This window comes from Ostrea edulis, chromosome 1 (assembly GCF_947568905.1).
Source record: "Ostrea edulis chromosome 1, xbOstEdul1.1, whole genome shotgun sequence".
NCBI lineage: Eukaryota > Metazoa > Mollusca > Bivalvia > Ostreida > Ostreidae > Ostrea > Ostrea edulis.
The window spans coordinates 6,163,991-6,191,087 of NC_079164.1; the positions used below are offsets into that span (position 1 = coordinate 6,163,991).

At 37.2% G+C, this 27,097-nt stretch overlaps 1 protein-coding gene across 2 annotated transcripts in view; it reads left to right on the forward strand.

Moving 5' to 3' along the window:
- Positions 1–26,737, forward strand: part of LOC125664303 (Wilms tumor protein 1-interacting protein homolog) — a 31,803-nt gene extending 5,066 nt beyond the window's left edge. Inside the window, exons 2-9 of one of the 2 annotated variants that reach the window (XM_048897001.2) lie at positions 2,977–3,078; positions 8,452–8,519; positions 12,050–12,112; positions 17,492–17,622; positions 20,586–20,637; positions 21,976–22,044; positions 22,251–22,291; positions 23,635–23,790. In XM_048897001.2, coding sequence (XP_048752958.2) covers positions 2,977–3,078; positions 8,452–8,519; positions 12,050–12,112; positions 17,492–17,622; positions 20,586–20,637; positions 21,976–22,044; positions 22,251–22,265 — 500 coding nt within the window. In that variant the 3' untranslated portion in view covers positions 22,266–22,291; positions 23,635–23,790. Of the gene's footprint in view, positions 1–2,976; positions 3,079–8,451; positions 8,520–12,049; positions 12,113–17,491; positions 17,623–20,585; positions 20,638–21,975; positions 22,045–22,250; positions 22,292–23,634 lie in introns of both variants that reach the window. The other variant, XM_048896999.2, reaches the window with a different exon arrangement.
- The last annotated feature ends 360 nt before the right edge of the window (positions 26,738–27,097 follow it).

Sequence of the window (27,097 nt, forward strand, 5' to 3'; positions counted from 1 at the left end):
AGTATTAATAGTGCACTTTGATAGGCCTCTAAACGTATGAAGTACTCCACACAAAGTATTTGACTTTTGTATTAATCAACAGGTTGATAAGAAATCCTTCAGTTTGACATATTTCATGCATTTATTGCAGATAAAGTTGGGTAAACACACATAACTAGTTTACTTATGATAAAACAAAAGATATACATGCATATACTTAGCATACCTTAGATATGGCTGAAGTAATACACTATTCATACCGATTTCCTGATATAATGGATTGTTCATCTACAGAATATAGGATACTGTACATGTGTTAGATCGAAATCAATGCACACTGTCTTTGTACTATTCTGTATATCCTACACACAGGAGGTTACAGGGTAAAGGTTTACACAGAATGTAATGTGTCTATATATCCTACACACAGGAGGTTACAGGGTAAAGGTTTACACAGAATGTAATGTGTCTATATATCCTACACACAGGAGGTTACAGGGTAAAGGTTTACACAGAATGTAATGTGTCTATATATCCTACACACAGGAGGTTACAGGGTAAAGGTTTACACAGAATGTAATGTGTCTATATATCCTACACACAGGAGGTTACAGGGTAAAGGTTTACACAGAATGTAATGTGTCTATATATCCTACACACAGGAGGTTACAGGGTAAAGGTTTACACAGAATGTAATGTGTCTATATATCCTACACACAGGAGGTTACAGGGTAAAGGTTTACACAGAATGTAATGTGTCTATATATCCTACACACAGGAGGTTACAGGGTAAAGGTTTACACAGAATGTAATGTGTCTATATATCCTACACACAGGAGGTTACAGGGTAAAGGTTTACACAGAATGTAATGTGTCTATATATCCTACACACAGGAGGTTACAGGGTAAAGGTTTACACAGAATGTAATGTGTCTATATATCCTACACACAGGAGGTTACAGGGTAAAGGTTTACACAGAATGTAATGTGTCTATATATCCTACACACAGGAGGTTACAGGGTAAAGGTTTACACAGAATGTAATGTGTCTATATATCCTACACACAGGAGGTTACAGGGTAAAGGTTTACACAGAATGTAATGTGTCTATATATCCTACACACAGGAGGTTACAGGGTAAAGGTTTACACAGAATGTAATGTGTCTATATATCCTACACACAGGAGGTTACAGGGTAAAGGTTTACACAGAATGTAATGTGTCTATATATCCTACACACAGGAGGTTACAGGGTAAAGGTTTACACAGAATGTAATGTGTCTATATATCCTACACACAGGAGGTTACAGGGTAAAGGTTTACACAGAATGTAATGTGTCTATATATCCTACACACAGGAGGTTACAGGGTAAAGGTTTACACAGAATGTAATGTGTCTATATATCCTACACACAGGAGGTTACAGGGTAAAGGTTTACACAGAATGTAATGTGTCTATATATCCTACACACAGGAGGTTACAGGGTAAAGGTTTACACAGAATGTCACATTGTAATGTGTCTATAAGGGCACCTGTGTTGTGTTTGGGTATAAAAGATTTACACAGACTGTTACATATGTTAAAGGACACCTGATAGGAACCACACAATAAATGTTTTTGGCCTTGTCTAAGGGCCTGGTCATCTATACATATATTAGATACGCTAAGGGCCCCCCTCTCTCTCTCTGTGTTGAATCTCTTCTTTGATTTGTTGCCACTCCCATGCAGTCTCACCTGGTACAAGCCTGACATGAACGTACAAATTATTGATCTGAGGAGTCTCATGTACAAGTATGAATTTTATAAAGAAGATGTAAAAGTAGAATTAACATATACTGCATACCACTGTATTGTGATACTTCCTTGTGTGTTTTGTGTCTGTCGAATGTTTGCTTAAATAATGATCAGACTACAGTACACACTGATATCAGAGTAAACCTCCAGTTAGATTTTAATGTCTGATCCGGTCCATCAGAGTAAACATTCAGTAAGATTTCAATGGCTGATCTGGTCCATCAGAGTAAAATTCCAGTTAGATTTTAATGACTGATCCGGTCCATCAGAGTAAATTTCCAGTTAGATTTTAATGGCTGATCCGGTCCATCAGAGTAAACCTCCAGTTAGATTTTAAGGGCTGATCCGGTCCATCAGAGTAAACCTCCAGTTAGATTTTAATGGCTGATCCGGTCCATCAGAGTAAAATTCCAGTTAGATTTTAATGGCTGATCAGGCCCATCGTCTGTCCAGTTAGCTCTAGCTCATTTCTGGAATTTTAAAACTGTAGAAGATTCAGTATTATACTCCCCATCAATCTTGATACACAAGTGCTGGATGAGAGCTAGTTTACATTTCTATAGTGATTGCATCTAGCCTGTCCTGTGTTCAGTCATTTAAGATGTAGCATGACTGCAGTGCTATGTCAATTTTTTACCTCCATTTTTCATATGACCTTGACCTAACTTTTCTAGACTGTTTCTGACTAACTTATTGAGAATACCTTTATCAACTTCATACACAAATATGTCTAGAGGGGAGCATGGCAACCATTTCACTACATTTTTTTCAACCTTAACCTCTCCTTTCTAGATTCAGTTCATTGACTATTCTATTTAGGATGCTTCATCACAACTTCGTAACAGGCTAATTATCTTGGTGAGGTCGTCAGAGATTTTGACCTTGACCTTCTGTATGACTTTAAGCTAACTAACAGTTAAATCGAATATATATGGCCAGGTTGGGGCATTTATGTCCTATGGTCATAATTTTCTAGTCTACTGATGAGGTCAGTGAGGCCCGATTAACCTTAAACATATTTGTGAATTGATCACCTTAGTTTATAAGTTTGGTCAGTATGTGACCTAAATATAGAGAGTTGAATATATATAGTACATACCAGTATAGATAGCCTGACACAGATACCAGACAGACTTAGTTATGATGGGTCAATGTGGTTTATATTACATTGGTAATTTATACTATAGAGTTTTGTGTTGTAGGTCAGTGCTTTACCTGTGGGGAGAGGGTGGCAGGTGCCACAGAAGCCTGTCAGGCCATGGGGAACCTCTACCACACCAAGTGCTTCGTGTGCTGCTCCTGTGGTAAGTGTCCCAGTTGTTCACCTTGTCATCGCTCTGGACAAGTCGGTGAATTTTTGGTTAAATTTCAAGGCTACAAACTAGTCTGTGGAATACAGTAGAACACAGTTACAGCTAACACGCTTATAAGGAATTCACACTTACCACGAAGTGGTTTTCATTCCCTGTACTTTTATAACATTTTGAACTTATTGGATATAATGATTTCTGTTTATAATGAATCGAAATTGTTAGTCCCTAGCACATCCCTGTAAACATGTTTTACTGTACAATGTTTCCTTTCACTAAGTAAGCTGTCTATGTGACAACCCTTTCTCCATACCTAAGTTACACACTTCAATACTGAGTTGTAAGTAAGCTGTCTGTGTGACAAGCCTTTGTCTATACCTAAGTTACACACTTCAATACTGAGTTGTTTCCTAGCCTGGGGAGATACTGAGGGTCAGTGCACAGATTGAGTCAGTAGACCTGGATACTGAGTTGTTTCCTAGCCTGGGGAGATACTGAGGGTCAGTGCACAGATTGAGTCAGTAGACCTGGATCATGTGGATGGGGGTTAGCAGGTTAATTCCCATTATAAGCTGGTTCTCATGTACGGTAAAACTGGTTCTCAATTATGGTAAAGGTGGTTCTCATTTACAGCAATGCTGGTTCTCATTTACAGCAATGCTGGTTCTCATTTATGGTAAACATTCAGCTGTTTAGTCCAACAAAGTGTTAGATTATAGCCTGGCTTTTAAAAAAAAAAACCTTTGGCTCTTTTTAAAAAAAAAAAAACCTTTAAGTCGAAATTTGGATTTAAGTCTGAGATTTTACACAAAGTCTGACCGCTGAAATTAAAGAAAACTCAAACTTAAAGTATATGAGATTTTTTTTGAGAAATCCAAGCTGGGACAGTTCATTTTATGGAAACAGGAAGTTAGGCATCTGTCTTCTAGTTTGTCAGACCAGAATAAGGAGGCCTTTCAGCAGATGTCAGAGCAGGGTACTTCTACCACACAACAATAGGACTTAGTGCCACCAGGGACATGGAAACCTATGATTATTTTCCCATTTAACTGTGACTGTTTTGTTAAGTGTCATCAGCTTAAAACATACTTACAACATCGGAAATTATTTGAAAGCTCTTGAGATGTCCAGTCAGCCTGGTCTTTGTCTTATTGCATAACGACCAGTGGAAGAGGATATTGACTAGCATCTAATGATATATTGCCCACATGACATATATACAATTACAGCATAAATACTTTAAAGTATTCAGATAAATCAATATTTGAACAAAGTTCAAATACCTGTATTAAAGCTGGAATGCATTTATTAACAATCTATTCCAATATTTTACATAACAAGGCTTTCTGGAGAACTGAGAATTAAATGATGGAATGCAGAGTTACCATTGATTGGTGGGAAGCATGAATATGAAGCATTGAAACAGCATGAATAGAACTTGAAAGGCATTATGTTTGGTGAAATTTTATTTTCCTCGTAGTTTGTGTCATAATTGAAAGAAATGAATTATAAATGACATGTTGGAGGGGGAGGGGGGGTATTTGAAATTAATGAGAGTCCAGACAGCAGTGCACATACGGGGGAACAGGTCTGGTGGTGGTTAGGAACAATGATTTCATACTGGTATTTAAAATACCTTGGTTTATTATATCGATACTTTTGTTGAATATTTGCTGTGCTGAGGTTATTCAGATTTGGCATGTGGTCCCATTATGTAGCCTTTTAATGGAAATATTTAATAAGTACTCCCTATTATGATGGATGTTTGAAGTACAAAGGGTTTGATTTTACCATTACAAGGTCAATAGTAGAAATCAAGAAAAAGGAAAATATCGACATGTGTTCTTCCAAATATTGAATTAAGATTTAATAAATGTGATCAGTTCAGCAGGTTGTGTAGTGATTTTGAAATTGTTGCGTGATCTTTGATTTGAGCAAGTTTTGGCAATTTAAAATTTTGCATCATGCCACTTGTTTACACAAATTTGCTGAACTGGAGAATTTGTTTACACAAAATGCTAATCAAACTTAAAATGGTCCTTTAAAATCATAATATGTTGCTGATTACATAATTGCACTGTGTTTACATGGCCGAAGCATCATATGGTGTGGTTGTATTTTGTGTTTGGTGGATCCACTTTGTGGATTAAGAGTGCCCAGTGTTTATTCCTTATCTAGGTTGGAGCACAGAGTGATGGACACAGTATTCGACTCTAGTGTGTGTGTGTACCTTGACATTTTGTTGCTTGCTTGACAACAATGCAGCAGCGAGCTATGTCAGGAATCCCATCACACCATCAGACTTTACCTCACTCTGATGACTATCTCCACTGTGAGATAGATGGCTGATGATGCCTTAGATAATTCTAAATTGATTTTACTTCTCAAAGAAATCATCAAATTTGATGTGTTTATTGGGCTTGAAAATGTTTAGCACTTTTGAAAATATTTTGGCAGTTTTTGTTTTGGGAAGTTTGTTAGTTGATTGAATTTGATACAACTGTACAAAATGAAACTCGTGAAAGCTAAAGGCATGAAATGCAGGTCAATGGAGACCCTGCTGATTATCAGATCAAGCCACACTTAAATGACGAGTATATTTAGAGAAGTTGTGTACAAAGTGCCAGCACAGACAGACGGGTGGATCAAGTATTCTGTGTTAGCTAGGGGACATGTTTGTGGGATTATCCAAATGGGATCGATCCATGGGTGAAAAGAAAAATAAATATTTTGACTTTCAATATTAATTTCTGCATCCATAAAATGGAATTCATGGGCATCTATGAAAAGAAAAAAATTCCTTCGACTTTCAATATTAATTGCTGCATCCATAATAAGGAATTTATGGGCAACTATGAAAGAAGATGGAGAAATATTAGTTAGGCGTTCAGTATTCGTGCATCCTGTTACAGGCTTCTGTTATGCTTAAGACCCTCTAGATGAATATCGGAATTGACAAAATAAATAAATGATGGCAGTGATTGGTTTATATAGATGGCAGGAGGCTTGTGATGGTTGACTGAGAAGTCGGTGGAATGATACAATTTTATGTTTCCCCCAGTCTGTGTGTTTCCTCTCTGTGGTTGATGATCGGTCTTCTTCAAAAAAGTAGTCCCAACTTGATTGGTGATTCAGTTTGTCTCCCTGCATGGTGGTTGATAAACCCGGGATTTCTTTGTTCCTTGTCACTTCTGAGTATTCAGACGAAGCCTAGGCATTCCACAGCCCCATAGAATAAACGCTTCACTTTATCAGCACATAAAAGCAAACAGCACAAAACAGAACAGGTAGAGTTTTGCAGAGTACCCCAAAAATTCTTTTTCTGTGACTCACACAAAATGAGAAATATTAAAGGAATAGGTTATTTATTGATAACGGCACTTGGAATCAAATCCATTGGGAGGTTACAATGTCTTATCCTGAATGAATACAAAGGAATATAGCGATAGAAAACGGTGAAATGTATGCATCATTGGTTGCAAACTGGCAAAGGGGATTTAAAAACAATTTCTTGAATATGCAGTGTAATGGTTTATCAAAACTGACTTTCATGTTAGATTAAAGTTTACGTAAGACTGCATCCAGTGCTGATTTTGTGGGTGATTTGCACATAAAATTTATTAAATGAACGATCACCATATTTATCTGGGAGAAACAGAAGACAGTCAACTGCTTGGGTTTAGTTATGTATTTCTCTGAAGTCTTTGTTTAGTAAAGTAATCAGTCATTCAGATGACAAATTATATCCAGATTTGTCTGATATTTAGCTCACCTGGCAGATAAAAATTCACAGCAATGCATGCAATATTAGAGACTTCTTAGAAAATTATCCTCTTGGGTAGAACCAATAGTGATTAAGTTAATTTACATCAAAATATCTACATTTCCAATGTCTTACAAATTATAATGATAGCCATTTCCCCATGAATGTGGTGTAAACAAATGTGTGTATGAATACCGATAAATATAATGTCTATTTGAAAGGCTGGGAATTCTGACAGAAATGAAATTAGAATGTAAATATAAGAAATATACTTCATTTTTAATGTGACACATCACAAAGTGTGCCAGCATGAAGCTGGAAGTTCAAACCCTTGTGTATTTTCAGAAATGAAATTTATATCTGAAATGTAGAATTTGATAGTCAAAATGAAAATGACATGTTATTATCTATGTGTAGGTTCATGTACACATCATAGTCGTGTGGTCACTAGGAGAACACAGTCAAACTTGGTCATGATTAGAGTTGAAAGTTTTTCAAGATTTATGGTTCAAAGTGAGGTGACTGGTATGGCCCATGGTCCTTTTGTTTGCCTGTAGATGTTGAGATTACACCAGAATATTTGCACTACACCCAGAGAGCAGCCCATTGTCGGGAGGTATCTGAGAAGTTGTTGACAGTGAGTCACAGTGTAGTTATTCTGCTGTGAGAGGTCTAGAGTGGTACATCTTCCTGTGGCTGAGTACATCCTTGTTGCTCTCTTTAACTCATTGTCTGTTGGTATTCTGTAAAACCATCAGAATTTGTGGAAATGAAGGATGGCGTGAACATACCCCTAAGTACATCCTTGTATTCTGTTGTCTTCTCTACTTCAGTCAAGTCATCGTTATAAGTATACGCTGTACTGTAGTGAAGTGGACAGCACATTCTAGAAGTACTTTAGTACTCCACTGGGCAGTATCATGACCTGTAACATGGTGTGTCGTATTTAGTACTCCACTGGGCAGTATCATAATGTGTGTCGTATTTAGTACTCCACTGGGCAGTATCATAATGTGTGTCGTATTTAGTACTCCACTGGGCAGTATCATAATGTGTGTCGTATTTAGTACTCCACTGGGCAGTATCATAATGTGTGTCGTATTTAGTACTCCACTGGGCAGTATCATAATGTGTGTCATATTTAGTACTCCACTGGGCAGTATCATAATGTGTAACTTGGTGTGTCATATTTTACATGGTGGAAGAAATACCATGTACTAACATTTAAGATTATATGTTAGCTCTGATTAGATACTGGTACATTTTTTTAAATTTTATTTTATTGATTGAAGTAATAATGTGGTATTTATGCACATTTTAACATGTTTAAGGTTAAGCTATACTCGAGTTTAGCTAAGATAATATAAAACATGTAATTGCATTATATGGTGGCCAGTGATCTGTTATTCGGGTGCTGTATAGAATTATGTACAGTTTCTTTGCAAACTTCATTTATTATTTTTCTCTAATGCTACCCTCTAGAATTTAAAAAGAAAATATAAAACATGAATTGAACTAGAACTTTAATGTTGTATGAGTCTTGTAATTGATATCAGTGTTAGATATATTGAACATTACATTATATATGGCATTGGTTGTTGTAGGACGAACGCTGAGGGGGAAAGCTTTCTACAATGTCCATGGAAAGGTGTACTGTGAGGAGGACTATCTGGTGAGTACTTAGTGTGTGAAGTCTGCCATTAGTACAGGGGTAATTGACCACTAGTACAGAGGTAACTGACCACTAGTACAAAAGTAACGGACCGCAATATCGTGTCCTGACAGGCGGAATTTGTGGTCATTTTACAACTCTTCAGATGAGGTTTTACAAGAGCACCCCATCATCCACTTCCCTCCCCCTCTCTGCCTCCCACTCCATCATCCCCCCCCCCTCTTCCACCACCCCACCTCCCGCCCCCTGGTCATTCATACCAATGTGTAGAGTCAACTGATCTGTATGGGATTCAAATTATTTGATGTTCACCTCAACTCACACTCCCCATTTATGGTTGGACAATATATTTAGAACATTACTAATATTAATTTGCCCCAGACGGATTATGATTTGTAGTAACAAAAACTAAAGCGGTGTCTGTCTGCATTGACTGTATACAAATGTTTCTATGACTACATAAAACTAGAAAATACCTGCAATTTTTTTTGAAAAAGAAAACACAAAAGTTAAAAAATTTGATCCAATGTGTGCTGTAGAAAGACTAGGACACAAGCGTGCTGTATCATTCTATTTACAGGCTTTATTGATAAAATCCTTTAATTTACTCAATTTATCTATAAGTGGTGTATAGGAACATGCATCTTTTCCATTTCCCTATCAAAAATCTTCGTGAAATGCGATATCATACTTTTGCTTATATTATAACGTGATATTACATCGTTTTCAGACTGGCATAACTGATTATTGATGGTCATGATAAATATTTGTGATAAATTTTTTGGTATTCTTAAGTTTGAATGATAATTATTACTTCTTTTGAAATGATAATTTAGTCACATCTATTATATTTATAAAAACTGAAGTCTGTTGATTTCCGAAGCCTTTTCCCCTGATACTGTGATTAAATGCACTCATAATTTTTCTTGTATGTGTCTTTGCTTTCCTTGAGAACCTTTTTTTTGGACTTCATATCATTCCATATATTTTTGATTAAACACTGCATTTAAAAGTTTAAATTCCATTTAAAAGTTTAAATTTTGAGGGGAACGTCTTGTGTGGACAATACAAGAAAAGGGGGTGGAGATATTATTTACTGTCTGTTGAAAGTGAAAAGAACATACTGCCTTACAGCATGCAATCCCTGTAATGATTCTGAACAACAAGCATTACAGTGATCAAACACAACAAAGATTTTTGAAGTGTCAACACTACATTGTTCTTACTGACAAAACCATCAAAGGTGTCGGTGGAGGAGGTGTCTAAACGCTCCAGTGACCCTAACAGCTCAGTCTTTGTGGTGCACAGAGCAACTGATGACTGTTAATTTAATCACCCACAACCTCACAAAAAAACGTGTCAAGGGACTGATTGCAATTCTGTAGATAATTCTCTACACATGGTGTTAATTACACGGCCTTCTGTATGTAACTTCGTGAAGTAGAAATAACCTAAAAAATTCCTTCTATGTAGGTTTCTAATTGTGCCTGATAAGGTCCTGACATATCAGATGCATCGGAACCCTTTAATCTTTCTTCAGAGAATTCTGTAATCCCCTGCTCCAGAAAAGTTTAAAAGTACACATTGGATGTTAAATTTTACAAAGGGGTTTTTTGAACTAGCTGATGGTGATAGTGTCAGGTGAATGTTGTGTGTGTGGACCACAAACCTGGGGTTACCTGTGTCTCCTACACAGGTGATAACTTTATAACATCAGGGACAGCAGGCGATTATCCCAGAATCACTACGGTTCTGTCCTACCACTGGGAGGAATTTAACGACCCACATTCCCCACTAGAATCCCTCAGCTTTACCACATTCCTCTCCTACTTTTTTAAATTAACATAGCGGTGATAGCACCTGTTAATGATGGATGTGTATTTTGATTTATACATTTTGTTTACTTGGCATTATGTAACATTGTCCTCCGGGAGAACAGATGGATATAGATCATGGGTTACACAGTATGCTGTTCAGAATTAAATTGTACCAAACAAAAGGCGATGGAAGACCTACCGATGTGTAGAATATGAGTATATATACATTAAATCATTCTTGGATTCACTTGAGCTTGGCAGTTCCTTGTCCCCAAAATATTGAGTTTCCACAATCCTAGTAAATTCTTCTGTAGAATGCAGACTATCGACGTACCAGTTCCTCAGTGATATCAAACCACATGCATATAATACTGTATATTTTTTGTCAATCAAGTGTTTTGGGCTATGCTGCATATGACATGCTAAGATTTCGATTTTCAAATAATGAAACTTTTCAAATGCAAGTGTTTCATATACATGTGTCAGGAGTTGCTGTAAGATAATTAATTATTGGGGCCGCCTAATTTTCACTGTTTTTATAGTTTATTGTGGTGGACTAATTTTCACTGTTTTTGTAGTTTATTGTGGCGGCCTAATTTTCACTGTTTTTATAGTTTATTGTGGCGGCCAAATTTTCATTGTTTTTATAGTTTATTGTGGCGGCCTAATTTTCACTGTTTTTATAGTTTATTGTGGCGGACTAATTTTCACTGTTTTTGTAGTTTATTGTGGCGAGCAACAAAATGTCAAGGTACACACACAAACTGCTGATTTTTATAATGAACATCACTGAAATCAACTCCCCACAAACTGCTGATTTTTCTTAAAACAATGAAAATTTGACCCCTCATAAAAAAAGAAATCATTGAACAGTATTATTACAAACTGGATTAATTGTAAATCCAGTAAATAATTGTACAGTATTATCACAGACTGGATTAATTGTACATCCTGTAAATAATTGTACAGTATTATCACAGACTGGATTAATTGTACATCCTGTAAATAATTGTACAGTATTATCACAGACTGGATTAATTGTACATCCTGTAAATAATTGTACAGTATTATCACAAACTGGATTAACTGTAAATCCTGTAATTAAATGTACAGTATTATCACAAACTGGATTAACTGTAAATCCTGTAACTGAGTCCTATAGCTGAGTGTTTTTTAAGTTTATGGAGATCTATGTCACATATATGTACAAATCAATCATGCAAATAAAATCATGTAGCACCTTTCTTTTTCCTTATATAACTGGTACCAATAAACGGTACCATTCCCAATGCCAAAAGACGTTGATTTTTTTCAATTTTGAGACTAAAATTTCCCAATTTACTGACATCGTAATTTACTTAGTCCGAAACGTACGAGATAACTAAAATGTTCGCTTCCGGTATTGAATGGAAAGTACAGATCGTGGCAGTGTGCGTGTTGTAGAGCTATGACGATTCTAGAACAAGCCTACGACGATTCCTTATGTCTCTTGTTCTTTATTATTTTTCTCTTTTAAGTTGAAATCGTATGCCTATACATCGGTAGAAAATTTCCAATTTGTTCAATTTTGATGCTATTTTACCCAGTTGAAAGGGTACCAGTACCAGTGGGTAGAAAAAAAACCGCTGTACCGTGTACCAACATAGAAGTGCATCGTATACATATAAACTGATACATCCGAGTTAATCCTGGATATGTATTTTGTACTTTCAGTATTCTGGTTTTCAACAAACAGCTGAGAAGTGTTGTGTCTGTGGACATCTAATCATGGAGATGGTGAGTGTTCATCCATAGACAGCACCCTCTGTATCACACTCACACACAGACTAGTATAGAATATCCCTCTGTATCACACTCACACAGACTAGTATAGAATATCCCTCTGTATCACTCACACACAGACTAGTATAGAATATCCCTCTGTATCATACTCACACACAGACTAGTATAGAATATCCCTCTGTATCACACTCACACACAGACTAGTATAGAATCTCCCTCTGTATCACTCACACACAGACTAGTATAGAATATCCCTCTGTATCATACTCACACACAGACTAGTATAGAATCTCCCTCTGTATCACTCACACACAGACTAGTATAGAATATCCCTCTGTATCACTCACACACACAGACTAGTATAGAATGTCCCTCTGTATCACACTCACACACAGACTAGTATAGAATCTCCCTCTGTATCACTCACACACACAGACTAGTATAGAATCTCCCTCTGTATCACACTCACACACACAGACTAGTATAGAATCTCCCTCTGTATCACTCACACACAGACTAGTATAGAATCTCCCTCTGTATCACTCACACACAGACTAGTATAGAATCTCCCTCTGTATCACTCACACACAGACTAGTATAGAATCTCCCTCTGTATCACACTCACACACAGACTAGTATAGAATCTCCCTCTGTATCACTCACACACACAGACTAGTATAGAATCTCCCTCTGTATCACTCACACACAGACTAGTATAGAATCTCCCTCTGTATCATACTCACACACAGACTAGTATAGAATCTCCCTCTGTATCACACACACACACAGACTAGTATAGAATCTCCCTCTGTATCACACTCACACAGACTAGTATAGAATCTCCCTCTGTGTCACACTCACACACAGACTAGTATAGAATATCCCTCTGTATCACTCACACACAGACTAGTATAGAATCTCCCTCTGTATCACACACACACAGACTAGTATAGAATATCCCTCTGTATCACTCACACACAGACTAGTATAGAATCTCCCTCTGTATCACACACTCACACAGACTAGTATAGAATCTCCCTCTGTATCACTCACACACAGACTAGTATAGAATCTCCCTCTGTATCACACACACACACAGACTAGTATAGAAACACTCACACACAGACTAGTATAGAATATCCCTCTGTATCACTCACACACAGACTAGTATAGAATATCCCTCTGTATCACACTCACACACAGACTAGTATAGAATGTCCCTCTGTATCACTCACACACAGACTAGTATAGAATCTCCCTCTGTATCACTCACACACACAGACTAGTATAGAATCTCCCTCTGTATCACTCACACACAGACTAGTATAGAATCTCCCTCTGTATCACACTCACACACAGACTAGTATAGAATCTCCCTCTGTATCACTCACACACAGACTAGTATAGAATCTCCCTCTGTATCACTCACACACAGACTAGTATAGAATCTCCCTCTGTATCACTCACACACAGACTAGTATAGAATCTCCCTCTGTATCACTCACACACAGACTAGTATAGAATATCCCTCTGTATCACTCACACACAGACTAGTATAGAATCTCCCTCTGTATCACTCACACACAGACTAGTATAGAATCTCCCTCTGTATCACTCACACACACAGACTAGTATAGAAACACTCACACACAGACTAGTATAGAATCTCCCTCTGTATCACTCACACACACAGACTAGTATAGAATCTCCCTCTGTATCACTCACACACAGACTAGTATAGAATATCCCTCTGTATCACTCACACACAGACTAGTATAGAATATCCCTCTGTATCACTCACACACACAGACTAGTATAGAATATCCCTCTGTATCACTCACACACACAGACTAGTATAGAATCTCCCTCTGTATCACTCACACACAGACTAGTATAGAATATCCCTCTGTATCACTCACACACAGACTAGTATAGAATCTCCCTCTGTATCACTCACACACAGACTAGTATAGAAACACTCACACACAGACTAGTATAGAATATCCCTCTGTATCACACTCACATACAGACTAGTATAGAATCTCCCTCTGTGTCACACTCACACACAGACTAGTATAGAATATCCCTCTGTATCACTCTCACACACAGACTAGTATAGAAACACTCACACACAGACTAGTATAGAATCTCCCTCTGTATCACTCACACACAGACTAGTATAGAATATCCCTCTGTATCACTCACACACAGACTAGTATAGAATATCCCTCTGTATCACTCACACACAGACTAGTATAGAATATCCCTCTGTATCACTCTCACACACAGACTAGTATAGAAACACTCACACACAGACTAGTATAGAATCTCCCTCTGTATCACTCACACACAGACTAGTATAGAATATCCCTCTGTATCACTCTCACACACAGACTAGTATAGAAACACTCACACACAGACTAGTATAGAATCTCCCTCTGTGTCACACTCACACACAGACTAGTATAGAAACACTCACACACAGACTAGTATAGAATATCCCTCTATATCACACACAGACTAGTATAGAATGTCCCTCTGTATCACTCACACACAGACTAGTATAGAATCTCCCTCTGTATCACTCACACACAGACTAGTATAGAATCTCCCTCTGTATCACTCTCACACACAGACTAGTATAGAATCTCCCTCTGTATGACACTCACACACAGACTAGTATAGAATCTCCCTCTGTATCACTCACACACAGACTAGTATAGAATCTCCCTCTGTATCACTCACACACAGACTAGTATAGAATCTCCCTCTGTATCACTCTCACACACAGACTAGTATAGAATATCCCTCTGTATCATACTCACACACAGACTAGTATAGAATCTCCCTCTGTATCACTCTCACACACAGACTAGTATAGAACCTCCCTCTGTATCACTCTCACACACAGACTAGTATAGAATATCCCTCTGTATCACACTCACACACAGACTAGTATAGAATCTCCCTCTGTATCACTCACACACACAGACTAGTATAGAATATCCCTCTGTATCACACTCACACACAGACTAGTATAGAATATCCCTCTGTATCACTCACACACAGACTAGTATAGAATCTCCCTCTGTATCACTCACACACAGACTAGTATAGAATCTCCCTCTGTATCACACTCACATACAGACTAGTATAGAATCTCCCTCTGTGTCACACTCACACACAGACTAGTATAGAATCTCCCTCTGTATCACACTCACACACAGACTAGTATAGAATATCCCTCTGTATCACTCACACACACAGACTAGTATAGAAACACTCACACACAGACTAGTATAGAATCTCCCTCTGTATCACTCACACACACAGACTAGTATAGAATCTCCCTCTGTATCACTCACACACAGACTAGTATAGAATCTCCCTCTGTATCACACACACACACAGACTAGTATAGAATATCCCTCTGTATCACTCACACACAGACTAGTATAGAATCTCCCTCTGTATCACTCACACACAGACTAGTATAGAAACACTCACACACAGACTAGTATAGAATATCCCTCTGTATCACACTCACACAGACTAGTATAGAATATCCCTCTGTATCACACTCACACACAGACTAGTATAGAATATCCCTCTGTATCACTCACACACACAGACTAGTATAGAATATCCCTCTGTATGACACTCACACACAGACTAGTATAGAATCTCCCTCTGTATCACACTCGCACACACAGACTAGTATAGAATCTCCCTCTGTATCACTCACACACAGACTAGTATAGAATATCCCTCTGTATCACACTCACACACAGACTAGTATAGAAACACTCACACACAGACTAGTATAGAATATCCCTCTGTATCACTCACACACACAGACTAGTATAGAATATCCCTCTGTATCACTCACACACAGACTAGTATAGAATATCCCTCTGTATCACACTCACACACAGACTAGTATAGAAACACTCACACACAGACTAGTATAGAATATCCCTCTGTATCACTCACACACAGACTAGTATAGAATATCCCTCTGTATCACACTCACACACAGACTAGTATAGAATCTCCCTCTGTATCACTCACACACAGACTAGTACAGAATCTCCCTCTGTATCACACTCAGATCACACAAATTAACATAAAATCTAGTGTAGATAATCCCTCAGAAAATATCCCTCTCTATCACACTCAAGGTCACAATGTGTGTGACACTTGAGATCACAATCTGTCACACTTGAAATCATAATCTGTCACACTTGAGGTCACAATCTGTCACACTCGAGATCACAATCTGTCACACTTGAAATCATAATCTGTCACACTCGAGGTCACAATCTGTTACACTCGAGATCACAATCTGTCACACTCGAGGTCACAATCTGGTACACTCGAGATCACAATCTGTCACACTTGAGGTCACAATCTGTCACACTCTCTTACAGCCGAGGTACACCAGCTGTTTAGTATAACACACTGAACTGTAACTCCAGTTAAAGGAGAGGGATATTAAAGTGTTCCACCTTGATAAATGGAAAAATGATCTTTTTAATCACCTGAGCATATTTACTTAACAGAAATAATCCAGGTATATAGACACAGATGTGTTTAATATTAATAGTTGTAATCAGAACTAAACACAGCAGGTCATAATGCATGCTTTTGATATAGCATTAGAAGGAGGTCAAGATGGCATTCTATGTTGAAGAAAGAAACACTTATGAGAATATTGTTCAAGAGTTTCTTTAGGCTGAATTCTTTCTTTATTGACATAATAGTGACTACAATGATTGTTTTATGCCCTGTAAATATAGACTTGGGTGCTGAATTAGGGAACACATATCTCTGTACGCCTATCCCATTCATGTCTAGTTTGTAACTTTGTAGTAGAGGAGCATTTGAAAGCCATACTGTATACAAAGATGGCATATGACCAGAGGGTATGCCATGTCTTTGGACTAAGGTCATCTGGAAAAAAACTAAAGGTCACAGGAACGGACAGTGGTCAGGTCATTACTTTATCGTTGACTATTTGAATTTCTTCCGATTTTAAAGTTTGTAAAACTTGCCCTAAGTCTGAGGTTACTTTGTGCCAAAAACTGTATCATGATTCCCAACCAAGGTCATTTGGAGAAATCAAGGTCATAGGATTGAAATAATTTTTAATGCAGGAATTGTAGAAACTGGCACTTAACACAATGTGTGATTGTGAACAGAAGATGTGTGGAAATGTAAACCAAAGTCAGGTAGAGAAAGCTAGGTTATACTCGGGAACTGATGTGGAAAATGTTGTATATCATATTTTCTCTATTCATTCCAGTTTATTATTGTAGAAGAAATGAAGAAGTTGCTGAAACCTCTATCAGGCTATTGTTTGTATTTTTGCAGATATTACAAGCGATGGGGAAATCGTATCACCCAGGGTGTTTTAGATGTTGCGTGTGTAATGAGTGTTTAGATGGAGTCCCCTTTACAATAGATGTAGACAACAAAATTTACTGCATCGCAGACTATCACAGGTACGTCCTCATCAACATAACTCAAATAAAAACAGGAAGGTAACGTTTAAATGGACCCTATAGAAGTGGAGACAACTAGAGAGCGGGCAGTCTCTCTGTTCTGACTTAGAGCGGGCAGTCTCTCTGTTCTGACTTAGAGCGGGCAGTCTCTCTGTTCTGACTTAGAGCGGGCAGTCTCTCTGTTCTGACTTAGAGCGGGCAGTCTCTCTGTTCTGACTTTGTCTCTGTGTTACCCACAGTTTGAAGTTTTGTCAGACTTTCAAATGTCGGTCAAATATTGGAAGTACTATTGATGGTGCAGATGTTACAAAACATGCCTAGCATGTCAATTTCCAGTGGGGTCTGTGTCGTCGTAATGGATGAAATATTGGTCAATACAGGTAAATTACTGCCTGTAAATGTCAGCCAGCATTTACTCCCATCATTAACAGTAATGACACCATTCCTTTAATTGGTGGGAATCCAACAGTCTAAGGATGGTTTGACACTAGAAATGCCATGCATCACTTTTCTTTTTCATCTGGTGACAATATATGATGCTGATGTCAGCTGTTTACTTATTAACTGTCATAAATTCACTCCCTGTACATTCAAGTCTGTTCTGACGAGAATTGTGGAGGATTTTAATGAATGTTTAACAAGGAATGAAATGTTGAAAGTGGATATAATTGACAGATGTTCACCAGAGGTCGACAATTATGAAAACATTAACATGCATATTTTATGCATGAATTAATTACTGCTTGTTAGGTAATGGTGTATGATAAGTTTTGTAGCCTAAATGTAAGTGACAAACAACACTGTTTGACAGCCGGAAGATCTTGATTGGGATCATAAAATGCAGAATGCACATAGAGTCTTGACATTTACAAAGAGATTTCAGCCTTTGTTTTGGTATGCCTATAAATACACACTGATGTCACCTGATGGGAAGGAGAAATTCTTGGCAGTGTAAACTATGATAATTGAATTAACAGATCTTACGATCCTCCTTTGTGACAATCAGTTATAGGTTTTCCTTGAACTTAATAATATTCTGTGTCAGACAAGCTAATGGGGAATGTTGAACTACTTAGGACTGAAACACTTGGTACAGTGTCAGTGGGGACTTGGAAGATGTTGTTTTTTTTATCATTTCCCCCATCTGCCCCCCCCCCCCCCTACCCACCCATCCCCCTCCCACTTCTCCATCATAGGCAGATGAGGAGGACAAGGGTCTCTCCTGCAGGGCCATGTTTTAAATCCCCCCCCCAGTCCCCTGTCTCCCTCCCCATTGTAGACAGGGAGGGAGGAATAGGACCTATTTTGCTGAGCCATGTATTAAATTATCTGAGGCTGTGACTCGGAAAGATCAAGTCTATTACACCTGTCAGAGGTATAGGGAGAATGTAGACTGGTAACTGCTCACGTGTGAAGTGGCATACACATAGACCGGGCAGTTTCACCTGTGACTGAGATCCATGCATCGACTGTCAGTGGTTAAACAGAGATGTATGAATCAGTTCCCACTTAGTCATTTCTACATGAAGAAACAGGATGTCATCTCTGATTATATACACAGAGAAGGTTGTCATATCTCCCAGCAGCAAGATGTCTGCTCTGATAGAAGGTGTATTGTGTAAAAGGTGTCAAGAATTCACCCTAAATTACTGTTTACAGTTAGTCTTTTTATAATAGGCATAACAACAAGCGGTAATTTGGGGTAAATAATTTTAGAAATTCTGAAATGATGAGTGTTTTGGGAAAGCTAGCTGGTGATCTGTTTTTGTTATCGTGATGTTGACCAGGTTCAAATTCACTGACGCCAAGCTTTCTCAATTATAATAATTCAGCAGTTTTTCATAAAGGGCCTAATAATGATCTCGGAGGGAATGTTTGAGTGTTAAAGGCATTAGAATTGCTGTGAAGTGGTACATTACATTTTGACGACAAATTTAAGAGACTTGTCTGGCAGTAGTTAATTCCCTACAGTATTAGCTGTTCATTATTTCAATAACGACTTCTAGTTTCTGTATGTAATGAAAATAAGTCAATGAAAATAAAGTTAGTCTATACACGTATAATAAAAAATAAAGTAAGCCTGTACATGTTTGCACTAAATTAAAGAATATGACTTGTATATCATGCCTAACTATGGAATGTAGTTGAACGGAATTTTATTTTTTTGGCTACACTTGATTTGGGCCATTTTCAAATGATTTGGTGGTTTGAACAGACATGTTGTTGTCGTACTAGACATGGAAAAGTCAACCCTATCTTGGCAGGTCTCGATAATTGTCATAAATGTTACGTTACAGCATGCAACAAGATCAAAGAGCTCTTGCACAGTCATTCAGAAACGGAGCTCGGGTGGATAAATTTCAAGTCAACAAAGAATGATAGGCTATTCAAAATTCGTCACTGCAAGATTAGCCACGGTGTCGATGTTGTTAATATGTGTATTTATGTTGCTGAAATGCATACCTTGCATTTGATACCATTAGTCATGTATTCATAAAAAGAATTTTAAACTTTAAATGTCAGTAAAATGACAATTAAATGATATTTATAAGTTCATGTTCAGATTTTCATATTTTGTGGAAAGATTTATCATTATGTGTCATTTTGTTATTTTGACCCCCTTATATAGAAAATTGAACATCACTCAAATAGGTACAAAGACTCTGATAAAGAATTATGTAATGTAAGCAAGATTAAGATAAGAAACTGTCTTAAAATTCCTCTGAAAGTAAACAGGAAATTGTGTCTTCATAAACACATACTCTCAAAAAAAAAAGAAGCTTTTGATGAAGACCAGATTTTCCAATGTCTTCTGTTTCCTGTGTGAGTGTGAGAGAATTGCATTCCAGAATCTGAAAAAGACAGAAAAAGTAAAATGGCATCAGTTGTTTTTTTACGATAGCAATATTGAGTTTTGCTGTAACACATGTTTGGAATTGACGATGGGATTATTTATTTTTCAGAGTGTATGCTCCCAAGTGTGCGGCATGTGGCCAGGCTATAACTCCTGTGGAGGTAAGTAGGCGGATCAAAAGATTTTTAATCATTGGTGGTGGGTGAGAAAGGGTAGTTGGATGGTATTTGGAATTGTTGCAGTGGTTCTACCAGTTTACTTCTGTTTTAATACAGAGAGTACTACTGTGTATCGTAATGGAGAAGTATTCTGTAAAATGTTACACTCTGAAACAGAAGCATATACTACAAAGGATATGAATATTCAGTGTTTAAAATGAAGTGGTAAAACGCCTTCAGCATTCAGAATTAATGGGCAGTGCATTTGAAGTCACATGACAAATACCATCACATGATCAGTCATATGATAATTAGTAGGAGATGGATTCACGTGGAGACTGTAGGCTGGTACTCAGCATCCAGTGCTGTTCTTCAGTCTGTAAGAAAGTTCAGTGACCCCCCTTCTCGTCTGAAGAGACACACATTGTTTTGTACTCCAGCAGGAATGTAGCCATTTCCTGCGTCTTCTCCTATCTACTTTCATTCATTGAATTCATTGAGCACAGCAAAGTGGGACATCTCCAGGATACTGTGTACAAAGCAGGCAAAGAATGTCAATATTGTAGGTCAAGATCTGAGGCAGAATTTTCCGCAGTAAATGGTGTTTGTGTATCAGATGTTGGTGGGGGTATCTGTGCAAGGATCTGAGCATGTTAATGTCATTACACGACAGTCTTCACTCTCTGCCAGTCCACACAGAGCACATCAAAGAAATAGTCTACATTGTTTGTGATTGACTGACAAATCATCTGGAACCCAAATGATTGGCACAAAAACATAACCTGAATACATTACTTAGGGACCTTAAGTACAGGTTGTCATGCTGTTATATTGGGTGTCAAATTCCGGTGAGCATTTGGTGTGTGCACATCAAAGAGCACGTTCAAGTAACAGAATAGTTCTTTGTTTCCTCCTGATTTAACCTTCAACTCACCCAGATATTCTTCCAAGATCAGTAAAAGGAAGAACATTTTTGACATAACATAAAATAAATCTTTCTGAAGTTCTGTTACAAAAACAAGGCTGACTTGTCACACATTTCATTTGCCCCTGCCTGAAAAAAACCCAACAAAAAACAAAAATAAATCGTTGATAAAATATTGAGACACCATAATTATACTGTAAGCCAACCTGTATTGTTGGGATTTATAATGTGGGGAAGTAACAAGTGCATTGTTAAATGGTCAACACCGCAATATTCATGTCCTTTCATAAAACTATGAGAAGCAAGGGTAACATTAATTTATAATTGTTCTCACATTTCCTCTCGTACAATTATACATTATTACGCTGTTATGAATGCTGCTGGGTTGTAAGTTGATGTGTTGCTTCTATTGACAGGGTACTGAGGAGACAGTGAGAGTTGTGTCCATGGACAAAGATTTCCACGTAGACTGTTACCAGTGTGAGGTTAGACAAGCTCGACAGAGTTATCTTTCTTTGTATAAAATGAAAAAATATGAGATTTCAAAGATAAAGCAATCTTCAGTATGTTATACCATATTGTTATCTGGGCTTTTAATTAGTGCTTTGAGTTTGCAGTACTATTATTGAAGCATGAGAAGATGTAATAAATGTAGCAAATGGTTGCCATGGTGACATTCTTTAAATTTTAGCAGTCACAGACCTAGACTTCCCTAAAACAGAATCTACAGGAGTAAGCAAATTCATTTTATAGCTTCCAGTGAATGTTTATGTTTTTTGCATCATCATAATTTTTTTTTTATTTTTTTGGTTGCAGTGGTTTGTTTTACTATTTATTTTTGTCCCCGGTTTTCATGTATTTTTGATGTGTAGTTTATTTATTTTTTTTATTGTTGTGATGTATTGTAACACCATAATTAAAAAAAAAAAGATTTATACTTTTGCTGAGTAAGATTTTAGACATTTCTCTCTTCTCCCTTCTTTTCATTTGGCAAGATAACAACTTTTCAAAATTGTGAACAGTTCCATTTGGGAAAATGATGATGCATGAATTGTAGATAAACAGTCACAGTTCAGCATGAGCGGTGCAGCTTCCAACCAATCATTTCTGCTTTATTTTTAGACCAGTGTGACAAATAACTCGGTGTGTTGGAGAGTGTAGGAAAAACTTCATAACCAACTCAACAATGTAGATCTCCAAAACCTGTGACATCAATGTTACTCACATTCAAAACCTGTGACATCAATGTTACTCACATTTGAATATTTCATGATTATAAAGCAATTCATGTTCAAGACTATTCAGAGCATAAAATCTTTACACTGTAGTATGAAAAAGTTAAATAAGTTTTTAGTTTAATTTTATGATGTGCAAGATTGTAGGATGCAATTTCCAATTTCAAAGGGAGATAACATTCTGTAAGACAGATTTGCTGTGTGAATTTAAAGTTTTTGAACAATTTCAGCCGGGTGGGGGCTCTCTCTGTATGCTGGGAGTTTAAAAGCAATGGATTATATACAAATTTCCCCATACCTTCATAATGCAAATAACCTAAACATTATGTATTAACAATTTTTGACATGAAAACCAGCTAATATTAGATGTGTGTAGCCCGTTTTGGATGGATTTGGAAATATATTTACTACAAGATATGTTTATTAGAATCAAATTAGCCCTGTTGTTTATTTTCCTCACACACATGGTAGAATGGAACTTTATAGTGCACAATGAAATTGAGAGTAAACACGTAAAACTTGTGACAGAGAACAGCATGGTAGAATATTTTCTCACTACGATAATTTTTATTTCTATGTTTAGTTCAAAGATAGAATTGTAAACAAAAAAGTAGCTTCTTTTTTTTCACAATATGTATCGGAATTGTAGAGAAGGCAATAAGTAGTCCAACTTCTGTACGTCAATCAATCAGTTTGCATTGGTGAAAGTAAAATGGCACAGAGCGCTTGATGAAGTGTATTCCGGATTAGTGTATTGCTTGCACGGTGTAGAACTGTATTGTAGAGAGTGAAATCCAGATTCTAATCCAATCTCCTCATGTGTTAGATTTCTGTTCACAGGACTGTGGGATTCAGCTGACGGATGAATCCGACAAACGCTGCTATCCTCTGGATAATCACCTTTTCTGCCACGGATGCCACATCCAGAGACTGAAAAGCCAGTTTCCAGATGAGCACTTTTTCTATGATCCGGTAACCAAAAACATCCAGAACAAAGTCATAAAGGACGGCAAACAGAGCAACAGCATCGCCGTAATGCCTGCTTCACTGGAGTCTTACCCTCAGAATGTTCCACCCTCACTCCCGCACGCCCCTTTCCTTTCTAAGTCAGAGTCCCCTTCTCTGGGCCCAGGTTCTCCTGCCATGATGAATGGAGGGACCTATAGTTATTCCAACCGATACCACGGCAATCCTTACTCTGCTCAGCCTGGGCCGCAAGTCCCCTCCTCCAAGCCTGGGGCCACCCAATACCAAGTTACAGATCTATAAATAGAACTCTGGGTCAGCCAGGGCCTCAAGGCCCCCTTACAAAGCCTTGGGTCATCCAATGCCAGTACTTTCATTTGTAAATGGAAATCTGGGATGTGTAGTAAATTTTTCACGGCATGATGTTAAGCTGTGTTCAGCTTTATTTACATTGCTTTTCGTGCATGTTCGGTGAAGTGCTAATGTGAGTAGGAATACATACAATGCACTGTGTCAAACTCGCAAATATTTAAACAGTTTTATAGTGTGTGAGGGTGCATCATCTTTTGGGTTTTTTTTTTATATTCTTTTTTTCTGGTATTTTACATTTTTTTAAAGTGTTTGTCTCATTGAATATCAAAAAATAAAAATTGAGCAGCATTAAATTTTGTACTTCACAGTGCTTGTTTGGCATGAAGATCTATGTCTCATCTTATTAAAAGTAAACATACAACATTCCAATGACTAGTTTATCTGCTATACAATGTAATTCCACCTTGTGTGTAATACTGTCTGTAAATCCCTATGTCTGTTAAGAGCATTGTCAACAGAATTTGAAATTTTTTAATCTATTTCATTTTCTTTAAATGAACTTTATGCTGATTGATATTTCTGTTTTTTCCTCCACATTGCTAAGAAATCATTGAATCAAGAAATCCTCATGTTGTTATGAGCTTTATATTTTGACTTTGATGTTATGGTCTATGGGGAGATAACTGCAATCTATTATTGCCCCATATGTTTTTAAGAGCTTGATACTTACAATGGGCAATATATCCATGAAACCTGTCAGAAGCAGTGTTTGACTAAATGTGTTCAGTATTGCAATAGTCTAGACGACTTGTACATATAATCTTCCAGTTTATTTGTGCTGTGTATTTCAGGGTATAAGATTATCATCCGTTGTTAACACATCCTGCTTCATGGCCTCACTAATTTCATGTTTATCAAAAGTATGTATTATTTTAATCACTGCTAGTCAAAAGTCCAATCCATGACCCATTCATCACTGTTTTTTCTTCATGAAAAGTTTCTCATTAGAGCAAATTTACTAATCATTGAACCAGCATGTTCATCCTGTGAATAATGATAAAATGTCTGTAATTTGATTCCAAATTCCCAGTTTCACACATGAAAGTTATACCACATTATTTATTGTTTTCTCATTTTAAATGAAATAGTGATAGAATGTAATATTATATTCTCTGTCTCATGTTTACCAGTCATTTGATTTAGCTTGTGAAGTAACAACCTTTGATTGCATCATGACAATTTTCCGTGTTAGAAATCTTTGTTGTTGTCCACAACATCGTGTTTCATGTCATGTGACTTGTGCTTCCCCTCGAACTTTGAATAAGTCATTTCCTGTTTTATTTAACACAATATGGACTGCGAGCTTGTCCTGTGAAGACTTTTATTTACTGTATATATGTTGTTGGATTGTTCAGTGTACATATTGGTCGTCTATATTTATAGTTTATTCTTCACATGATATGTGGGTTGTTTATGTGTATTTATTTTTTCCTGTGTATAAGTTCCAGAAATGAAGAAATTCCTCCTGTATCTTGAGGGGTTGGCTGAAAAAGTCCGTGGCAATATATACTCCAAGATATGGTTTATGGGGAAATCCCTCCTTTGTCACATGATCAGTGGTTTATGGGACTCCTTCTCATGTCACATGATCAGTGGTTTATGGGAATTCTTCCTGGGTCACATGAGAAATGGATTTTGGGAATTCTTCCTGGGTCACATGATCAGTGGTTTATGGGAATTCTTCCTGGGTCACATGATCAGTGGTTTATGGGAATTCTTCCTGGGTCACATGATCAGTGGTTTATGGGAATTCTTCCTGGATCACATGATCAGTGGGTTTATGGGAATTCTCCCTGGGTCACATGATCAGTGTTGCATGAGAAGTGGTTAATGGGGTATCCTTCTGTGTCACATGATCGGGGGATAAGGGAGGAATTTCTTTTGGATGATCGGTGGTTTTGCTTTGTGGCCATTTTCTGATTTTAACCATAAAGACTTGTACAGTGGCTTTTGTCTTTGGCAATCTGTAACTATAGTTGTTTTTCTTTAAGAAAATTTGATTTGTATTAATTTCATTTTCTTGTCAAGTTTTGTTTTTCTCTTTGGAATATGTCTCTAATAGTGAATATGATTTTTTTGGGGGGAAAACCTTATAAGAAAGTGTTGTATATGACGGGGTATAAACATCGTTAAATGTCTTCCTGTTTCTCTGCGTGAAGTTAACATATCTGAAGGAAGCTCAAAAGAAATAGTATACAGTTTTCAAAATTGAAGAGAAACTGGTAGATCTGTAGTGTAGAAGAGAACAAATTATAAATTCTGCAATTTGCTGTTAATAGAGTGTTGGAAATGTTTCAGTACAGAATGGATACATGGAAATGAATAGCTATGTATTAAGACTGTAGTGTGTGGACAACAGAATGCATATCAAAGCCGATTTTATCACCATTCGTGGAATTTCTAAAGATAATTTTCTGAATTATTGATATTGTTGGTAATTTGTCTTGCATTGTCCACAAAGTGAAGATTTATATGTTCTTAGATCTGAGAGGCGAGCTGTGCTCTTTGAGTGAAATTTTCTGAATGCTAGAATGCCTTTAGAATGTACCAGAGGGCTATGTTATAAAAGTAGTTGATATTTTGAATTAAAAAAAAATCAATACGAGCAATGTCTTATTTTGTATTTGAATGAGTAGTTAGGTATTTTCGTTTTACTCTATATTCATTCTACCGGGGAATGCGCGGTGCTGTTACGTAATATTATACAATCAGGGACACAAGGACCCCCTTTGATGGGGAATATGTTTTATTCACTAGGAAAAAGAAAGATTAAAGCAGAACCAGATGAATTTATTTTTCTTGAATAGAATTATTTTTTTGCCATTTAAGGGGCCTCTTTTTTTCTGTTGGCACAAAGTATGCTTACGAGATGGTTTGTCCTAACGTAGGAATGTAAAATATGAAAATTTACAGGTATTCCGAGACATGCGTAAACTCTAGACCGAGACTGTACGTGTCCCACTGC